We start from the raw sequence: 9787 nt of genomic DNA, 5'->3' as shown, positions 1-9787 counted from the left end.
TACAACAGACACAAACAAAACGTAAAAACCAATATCATCTACAACGAGCTTAAGGTATGATAACTGTGATACTACAATATGATAATGATAAAGTCGGCACACACATTTTCACTTTACAAATTTTTTGCGGCTGCTTTCAACTTTTTCTATTGTTTAACACTTTCTAATTTTTCTAATAATTTTTTTTAACTGTATGCAAATTTACAAATTCTTCAAAAGTTTATGTCTTTCTATAAATTTAGGGATAAATTTGTATTCAGAAATAAAGGTTTTCCAAATCCTTCTGTCAAAGTCGACCTTAGTTAAATTAGGCTTTTATTGTGAGATCAATTTTGAAAAAAAATAGCTCTTCGTCTTACTTGGTTCTTTAAATGTAAATACTCGGAATCGAGTGTTTTTAATGAAGGTTAAAAAAAAATGATGAAAGCATGAACTTGATAAGATGTTGTTTTGATCTATTTTGGTCGATGACGACACTTGTGTTTTAACTTTTTAGTTGGTATCAATTTTGTTTCTAAACGGCGGAAATCAATCATTATATATATATAGAAGTAAGAATAATGGTTTTTTAATATATTTTGCTGAAGAAAACAAATTATATTAAATAGTGATCGGTCTATGAAGTGTCAATAACACAAGATTCGCAACCAACTTGCAACCATACAGTTAATTGATCCACCAATACTTTATTTATTGCTCAATTGTGAATAAAAAGATATCTTTTGCTGATGGTACCTGACTATGATATAAGACTTCATTTCTATGGAATTTACAGAATGACTTATAGATTTTTATTACATAATGTAAAAACATTGCAAATGTAATAAAGCACGTTTAATTCGACTGCGTATTAATAAGTGATCAATAGGAATAGATATACCAATCTAACATAGATGCCCTATTAATACTTTTTGATTGTTTTTCACCATCGTTGAAAGATTTCGAGATAAACATGATAAAAACATAGCAGAAATGTAAAAAGTCAGTAAGTCAGTTCTTAATAAAAAAAAATAATTATCTATAAAGAAAATAGAGCTGGTTTAAATTATTTCAGGTAAATCACTATTTAGAAATTAGAAACTTCCTACTTAAGTAATTGTATTTTATGTGTGTACAGCATCTGCATGTTGACAAAAGACACAGACAATTTTGTTACTCAATTTAATATTTAATATTCCTTTTTCAGATTAACCATGAAGCCAACTATTTTTATTATCTTTTGTGTTGTACTAATCAATATAATTTCTGTGGCGTATGGGAGATGTCAAAAATGCAGAAAATATGAAACGAAAGAAAGAAAGTTCTGTAGGGCTACTTTTGGTAAGCTTAAAAATGAGTAAATTTCCTTTTTTATCACAAAAAGGCTTCATAATTTTAAATGAAATTTAGGACCTTTATAGCTTGTTGCTCGGTGTGAGTCAAGGCTCCGTGTGGAAGGCCGTACATTGACCCATAATGATTTACTTTTATAAATTGTTATTTGGATTGAAAGTTGTCTCATTGGCACTCATACCACATCTTCCTATATCTATAAAGTTGGAGATTAGTTTTTGTTTCATGTTAATTAAATGCAATATATTTTGAATAAAGAGAATAACACACACGATATATTATCATACATTTGCATAGTTATTATTTGATATGAGGATTTTCAAAACAGATAATTATTACCTGTAATTTACGTGAAGAAACAAAACGATTAAAGTAACTAACAAACAAAAAAAATATCATCAGCGAATTATGAAGTAGAACGACATCCTCAAGACATAAACGAATGACGAAATGTCTTTCACTTTCTTGAAATATTAGTCCAAGACGTAGATGTTAGTATAATGTTTAAAAGCGAGATAACCGAGTGGAGAATTAACACTTATAATACGAAGAGGTACTGACAAATCATAAAAAAGGAGACAACAATGAGAGACGAAAAATAACAAAGGGACATTCAAAGCACTTCGGTATTGACATGAATATCAACTACATAGTCATTTTTATAAATTTCCTATTTACAAAACTTTGAATTTTTCCAAAAATCAAAGGATGTTCTTATCAAAGGCAGATATAACTTTTGCCGTATTTGGCACATTTTTGTGAATTTTGGGTCCTAAATGCTCTTCAAATTTATACTTGTTTGTAAAATAACTATTTTGATATGAGCGTCACTGATAAGTCTAATGTAAACAAACGCACGTCTGGCGTATTAATAGTTATCAAAGGTACAAGGATTATAATCTAGTACGCCAGACGAGCGTTTCGTCTACATAAGACTCATCAGTGACGCTCATATCAAAATATTTATAAAGCCAAACAAGTACAAAGTTGAAGAGCATAGAGAATCCAAAACTCCAAAAAGTTGTGCCAAATACGGCTAAATAATAATCCTGGTACCTTTGATATCTAAATCAAACCCAAGCTTCGTAAACAAATGGAAAATAAAAATTTAATCGCATGGTATTTAAGCTTTTTTCTGAATAACTATATATTTTCAATTCATTGAACATACTGAATTTCTATGTTAAAAAGTATACAATTAAATATAACGAAGTCCCCACAACAGATTTATAGCTTTGGGTATCGCAAATCACACAGCATAAATAAAGCAAATATCTAGCAGTTTAGACCGAGCCAAAATAATATATAGAGGAAGTGTATCTTGAATTACATCTAGAAATTGACAATGAGGCTTGGTTGAAAACAAAACCTAATGACAAGACAGATGATTTTTTTTTTATAGCGAACTTCCATTTTAATGAAGTCACATTCAAGCAGCGCCTGTATATGGATTATCTATCTTACGTCCTATACATTTTGAGGAATACGATTGATCAAAATTAAGCAACCCCGTGGAGACCGTGTATTGTTTCAAATTGGGTTAGTAAGGTTCCATTTTTTATTAGTAAGCGGCGGCTTTTTTTCAATACACGGTTAGTAGTGGTGTTACATCCCTTAAAAAATAACACGGTGTTGATGAAAAATCTAAAAGGTTTCAATAGACACAGAAATTGATGGTGAACGTTTGAAAAAAATTTCCAAAAACATTAAAAGCTAACACGTCGTTATTGTTGGTATTTTGGTTTCATATAGACTATTGGAAGTAGGTTCTTAATACTAACGGCATTGTATCCTTGATCTATTTGATTAGTCACTGGTCTGAATTTCATATGTTAAGAGGTTGGTAAGATAAATTCGTTACATAGTGTTAAATTCGCTGTTTCCCCATATGGAATTAACTGATAACTATGTGACTAATACAATCTCCTAGGGCTTGTATTTCCTATCATGATTTCCTTGATAGAGAGTTGCTGCTCACTAGGAAACTAAGAAACCAAGAGTTCCACGTTATGAAATTGAAATCATCCCTTCGTTAATTTTACGGACGCCATTTCAATAGTGTTGACCGTTACCGAATATCCGTTTCACAGTTGATAGCGGATATGTTTTTAACTTCAATCCCGTTCCTTTTTCCCGAATGTGACTACCGAATTAGGCTTATTACCGGGTTTAGACTACCATGAGCAACACGACGGGTGCCACATGTGGCGCAGGGTCTGCTTGCAAAACCGGAGCATGTGAGATAAAAGTTTATGATTGGGTTCATGTGGCTCAGCCTTATAAACAGTTATCTACGTTTTGTGTTGTGACTCTTGTTTTTCTGTTGGTCTTTTTTTTGGCATGACGTTGTCGACTCAATTTTGACTTATGAGTTTGAATGTCCCTATGGTATCTTTCGACTTTCTCTAAAAAATATAAAAAGAAGGAAATTTGGGATGAAATTTGCAACGTTAATTGCAAGATTTTTATCTTTTTCTCTCACTAAATAACTGCATTTTCAATGGGTGTAAATTTGTCATATATCACATTGAACTCGAGATTTAGAATACTGCATAAAGTGGATGGTATGTATCATATATAGAACTATTTACCAGACAAAAATGAATGACTCAAAATTATGATCTATGAAAAACGTCACAACTTCAACTTTACAATCTTTATTTTTCCATTTTAAAGCAGTTACATACCATCTGTTGTATTACATGACGTTCGCCTATCTCAATATTTACGGAACACGCGTGCATTGTATTCAACCCAATAGATAAGTCAAAAAATTTACTCATATAAAGGCAACAGTAGTATACCACTGTTGGAAATTCATTAATCGATTGAGAAAACAAAAATCCGGGATACAAACTAAAACTGAAGGAAACACATCAAATATAAGAGGAGAACCACGACACAACAGAAACACAACACTAAATTGTAACACACACAGAAACGAACTATAATATAACAGTGGCCATTTTCCTGACTTGGTACAGGACATTTTAAGAAAAGAATGGTAGGTTGAACTTGGTGTTGCAGCTAGCCAAACCTCGCACTTTTATGGCAAATGTAAAATATAACATTAAAATTTCAACATTACATGACAGGACTACAGTACAATTAAATGCAAGAACATTCATGACAAAGAAATACACAAATAAACATTGCAATAAGACATTTCGACATGTTAATTGTTATCAAAGGTACCAGGCTTATAATTAAAAAAAATGGAAATTAATTGAATTAATATACAGTTTCATATAAAATTAGAGCTGTTTGGACCAAAATGTCGTTTCAGATCAAAACAAGCTTATTAGTTAATTTTTTTTATCAAAACGTGCAGCAGATTCATGCATTTATCTTCGTTGTATTGTTCTATGTGTTCAGTGTGGGTTTTCAAAAGTCAGATTATCCATCACCATAGTGGAAGACATTATCTTCCCGACTATATATCGGTCGCTATAAGAATTTGTGCTATGTATGTATATATAATTTATAATCATTAAACATTTGTATCGTCATTGTACATGTAAATAAAAAAAAGAAGGAATCACAGAAATTAAACTGAATATTGCTGAACATCAATCCATATGCATAGTTCATCTTGCTTTGATCAGGGATGAAAATATGACCTATATTTCCAATCTATTTCATTTAGTTACACTGTATTGTGGATATTTGCATAAGGTTTTGACCTGAATAATTTTAAAGAATTTAATTTATTTCCAAAGTTATACGAGGAAAAGAAACAGGCGGGAGGACTTTACCAGAATTTCAACATAAAAAAGAGGAGGCGGAATTCCAAGTGTATGCTAATTATAAGGTAGAATATTTACTAGATTATTGGTTGATATTTTCATACAATTTCTTAGTTGTTCATTTATACTGCACTTCTACCTTGTATTTGAACTTTTTCCTAATCTAATTTACACGCTTATGTAGAATAAGAGCAGGACTGGCGTACCAAATTATACGCTGGTCCTGTGAAAAAAACTATTAATTGCAGGTATCAGTTTTCGTGGTTTCAACAAAAGTAATTTGTTCTTTGGTTCTAAAATTGGTCGATTTTGGGTTTCAGTTTTCTTTAAAATCGAATTAAGTGGTAATTGAAGACATCAGAAAATAATATACTTGAAAATAATCATAAGGTAACTTATTTTCCGTCTTTCAAAATTGAAAATATTCATCAAACATTTTTTTAAATATTGTTGATGCTGTTTGAAATTATCCGATTCATCTATGCTTACAACTTGTTTCGTTTGTAGGATATTGTAGAGTAAACATTTCAATTGTTGCAAATATATAATCCAAAGTGATGCCACTAATTAATTCTAGATCGAATGAATCACAGTTAAACTGTCATCAAAGGTGTTTTTGGGGCCATTCACATGTCACTTAATGATACGGTTATTTGAAAAATGTTACAAATGAATTTCAATTGTATAATTATTTCTTTTTAATTAAGTCCAACACGATTTGTTTTTCGTATGAGAATTATGAGGAGAAAACATGAACACTTCATCATCATCATCATCATCATCATCATCTCATATCATCACCGGAAGTCTGACTGTCACCGATCAGAACTAATTTTTCATAAGAATTACAACAGTTTTAAGTCGTACAGTTTATTTTTTAAAGATTGTATTGATACGATTCTCACTAAAGTTGTATATATATATATATAGGTTCTTACATTAATACCAGTGGATTGTCGGATTTATCCAATTGTGATCGTTCAATTGTCAATTTTAAAGTCCAAGCCTCGACGAGTAATAATTCAACTATCGAGATCGATCCCATAATCCACGAGAAACTGTGAGAATCTGTTTCTCTAATGATTGAAATATAAATTTTCTTTTTTTGCTAAACGAAATTCCCCTTTGAGTGCCTTCCACTTTTCACAAAAATGTCAATTTCCTTAACACATGTTAGCATTGTTTGATTCATCCAGTGAGCTAGTAAAGGTTATGACCCCCTACAGGCATCAAATCATCTTCTGAGATCACCGGCATCCACACGCTGATTAGTTTTTAAGTTTCTTAATTCGTTTGCTAATATCCAATGTTTTCTCTAGATTATATATCCGCACCCAGTGTAGTCAAACTTATATATACATGTGGATCTTTCAATGTCCTAATTTTGGACAACAGTTGTTTTATTTCGTTGGACAATGGATTCGTAGATAAAGTCATCTACGGATTTCACAACAAATTGGTACCCCAAGAATAAAAGTACTCACAGTTTATCAAATGAACTTTTACCTTACTTGCAAAAAGATCATTATATGGAAATATTTTTGTTTCTTCCGATGTATTCGATAGTACAAGTACAGATGTCTATTAGATATCATTATCTTACTTTAAAGTTTTGACTCACATATTTGATGAATGCTGTCAAACTTCTTGTGTGTAAGAAAAACTGAAAAACTGCAATAAAAGCATTATTTCGCAATTGAAATATGCAATTGTGTGCTAACTAAAACATTCAAAACTGTTATATCTCATTAGGAAAGTAATGCATTTATTGGTTTTTGCATACTAAGAGTGTACATACTTGTATCACACAATAATTGTATCCGAACAGAAGATATGGTCGTGCCACTTATTGACACCTTTAATTTTAAATATCCGCAATCATAATAATATTTACCAAACAACATCATGAACATCCTTCATTAATCTATTAGAGTTCACTTTTTACATTTTCAATTTTGTTTAAATGATGTTTCAACAATAAATGGTCCAGTTTATATTAAATTATCATTTACATACATAAAATATGTGCCTTGTTGATTTCACAGTTTTATTGCAATTTCATGAGCAAAAGGATGGTTTTAGGGTATACAGGTACCTACTTATTATACCTCTTCCTTTAATGAAAAATCTGCTTAATGTCTTTTTCTTGATACGTTCTGACCAAACCTTTGTTTACCATGTTTATAACGTCATTACGACAAGAAACATGAAATTTCTTTGGAGACAATTGTCCAAACAATGTCAATAAAGGTACATGGATTTCCTTAAGACAAATTTTCAGATATATACAACTATTTATATTGTGAACAGAAAACAAATATAATACACTCGTGTTTATTTCAAAACAAATACTAAAAGTAGTTTAAAATGTTTACAAGATTTAATAACTAGATAAATTATAATTTATTCACTGACCTTAATACATATCAGTACAAATGCAATATTTTTTGTTATCTTTTTCTGCGCATTCGTAGATGCAACGCAATTCATCGCTTGCTTCCTAAATTTCCGAAACAAATATTTTACCTTTAATTTTATTGTAAATCAGAATTTGCCAGGAGGCACAGACTAACTTTTGAAAAAAAAACACCATTGGAAGGTAACACACACCAATATAACAACATAATGTCCTCTTCTTATGTTGTCTGACCTAGATATTGGATATATCTTGACTTCACGAAATAATTTTTTTAAATCCAAATTTCTACTTTTATTATTAACACTGTGATTACTAGTTTGTCTTCATAACTATTTTGATCCGAGCGTCACTGATGAGTGTTATGTAGACGAAACACCCGTTTGACATATTAAATTTTAACCCTAAAACCTTTGATAACTATACGTAAATTTGAGCAAAAAAAGCATCCAGATATTCCAGGTAAATAACGAACAATATATATTCAATATATTAGAAATTTGTAGGAAAAACAGTACTTCTAAATGTCGTTTGTTTGTCGTTTTTATTTTGTTTTCTTATCTTACAGAAAAAGGTTCCAAATGTAATGAAAGTCCGAACAGATAGAGATGCATGTGGATTCAGTTTTCAGAAAGGAGTTGAATATTTAATGTCAGGTGAGTTTATCTATAATATGATATTATTTCATTCGTTTATACGAAGAGCATTTCTAAAAAAAATCAGATAACAATCGCGAAGTGCAATTACTTTTTTTTACAGAGAACGTCATGTCAAGGTTGAATAGCCAGTTGATACACTATCCCGACATATTGTAAAGCAAGAAATTTAAATCATAAACCACAACTAATATTCTCTTTAAAATTCAAACATCCATCGTTCTGTTTGGTTTCGAGGTTTATATTCTTTATAACTAGGTTTAATTAAAATAATATAAAGAAAAAAGAATATAACCTGAAAATCACAATCTCACGTACGATACTAAAGCGCTGATTGGATGATACAGAACATGACATAAGTGCCACTGTCAACCATTATATCATACACTTTATTGGTTACCAACATGTTCTGATGATATTATTGATATCAAGAGAAAATGATACAAATGACTTTATTCATTTGTTGGTAATACCAAACTTGCAAAATGATGCCTTCTAGCAGAACATTTATCTATACATTGAGAATGATAGCGGAAATAAAAAATAGTTACGGTTTCAATCTGTGAAACCATACAGATATTATATAAATGGAAACAAATTTCTTTGAAACAATTCATTTTCACATTAAGAATCAATTTATTTCAGGAACTATAAGGAGATCACGATACGGAGTAATATACGAGACTAATAGCTGCCTCTGGAATGATAAATGGCAGAATATAAAATATGGCACACAGCGAAAGCTGAAAAGCGGATGGTTTGCTAAAAAGTGTGATTAGTATTAACATCCATTCATGTTAAATTGCTGTTTTTGCACAATGTACCAATAACGTTTATTAGTTAAAAGAAATAAATCATTTTAAAAAGAATTGTTCTCAAATGCAGTACTTTTTGCACGCACAAATGTTTAATAATGATTGTATATGAAAGCTGAAAGCTGTGCAGCAGGATCTGCCTGCACTTCTGTATCAGCTGAGATCACCCCAGTTTTGGGTGGGTTTCGTGTTGCTTAGTCCTTAGTTTTCTATGTTTACAATATATCTTGAGTACTATTTTTTGTCTGTTTGTCTTTTCTCTTTTACTTTCGGCCATGGCGTTGGAAGTTAATTTACGATCTATGAGTTTGTCCCTCAATTTTTTTTCACCCTCTTTGTCAGATTGATGCAGCCATCTTGCAGGCAACTTAGAACTGCAAGTTTTATAGTAGCGTTTCATGCAATTTGGTGTTAATTTAACGTATACAGGAAAAATACAACCAAAGATTGCACATACCTCAATTGACCGCAATCAATTTGTCTCAACAGTACCAAATTATTGATTATGGACTTTCCGAATTGATTTTCTTCTAAGTTCAGTATTTTTGTGATTTTACTCATTAACCACTGTTGTTCGGCTAAAAAGGATTTAATGACTTAATTTATTGTTCTGTTTTTCTCATTAATGTGCTTAGTTTCTGTGTCTCTCCTTTCGTTTTACTTTTTATGAAATTGTTTACTACATTGTACTTATTTATCAATAAAATTGAGAATGGAAATGGGGAATGTGTCAAAGAGACAACAACCTGACCATAGAGCAGACAACAGCAGAAGGTCACCAACAGGTCTTCAATGCAACGAGAAATTCTCGCACCCGGAGGC

The 9787-nt window shown here is 31.0% G+C and overlaps 1 protein-coding gene across 1 annotated transcript; it reads left to right on the top strand.

The window, feature by feature from the left end:
* Positions 1 to 9204, top strand: LOC139526811 (NTR domain-containing protein-like). Its single transcript, XM_071321964.1, has 5 exons — positions 1 to 54; positions 1187 to 1320; positions 5052 to 5143; positions 8063 to 8150; positions 8796 to 9204. Exons 2-5 carry the CDS (start codon positions 1194 to 1196, stop codon positions 8927 to 8929), a joined length of 441 nt encoding a protein of 146 aa, XP_071178065.1. The 5' UTR covers positions 1 to 54; positions 1187 to 1193; the 3' UTR covers positions 8930 to 9204.
* Positions 9205 to 9787: the final 583 nt, after the last annotated feature.

This window comes from Mytilus edulis, chromosome 6 (assembly GCF_963676685.1).
Source record: "Mytilus edulis chromosome 6, xbMytEdul2.2, whole genome shotgun sequence".
Lineage (NCBI taxonomy): Eukaryota > Metazoa > Mollusca > Bivalvia > Mytilida > Mytilidae > Mytilus > Mytilus edulis.
The sequence above is the reverse complement of the archived record's forward strand: the minus strand, read 5'-3'. Positions and strand labels throughout refer to the sequence as shown.

What these genes read in the sequence shown, in the direction of transcription:
- LOC139526811 (XM_071321964.1), top strand. Translation starts at nt 1,194, where the DNA reads ATGAAGCCAACTATTTTTATTATCTTTTGTGTTGTACTAATCAATATA. An exon ending in GTTCTGTAGGGCTACTTTTG is followed by an intron (nt 1,321 to 5,051) that starts GTAAGCTTAAAA and finishes TTATTTCCAAAG; the next exon opens with TTATACGAGGAAAAGAAACA. An exon ending in AGTTGAATATTTAATGTCAG is followed by an intron (nt 8,151 to 8,795) that starts GTGAGTTTATCT and finishes AATTTATTTCAG; the next exon opens with GAACTATAAGGAGATCACGA.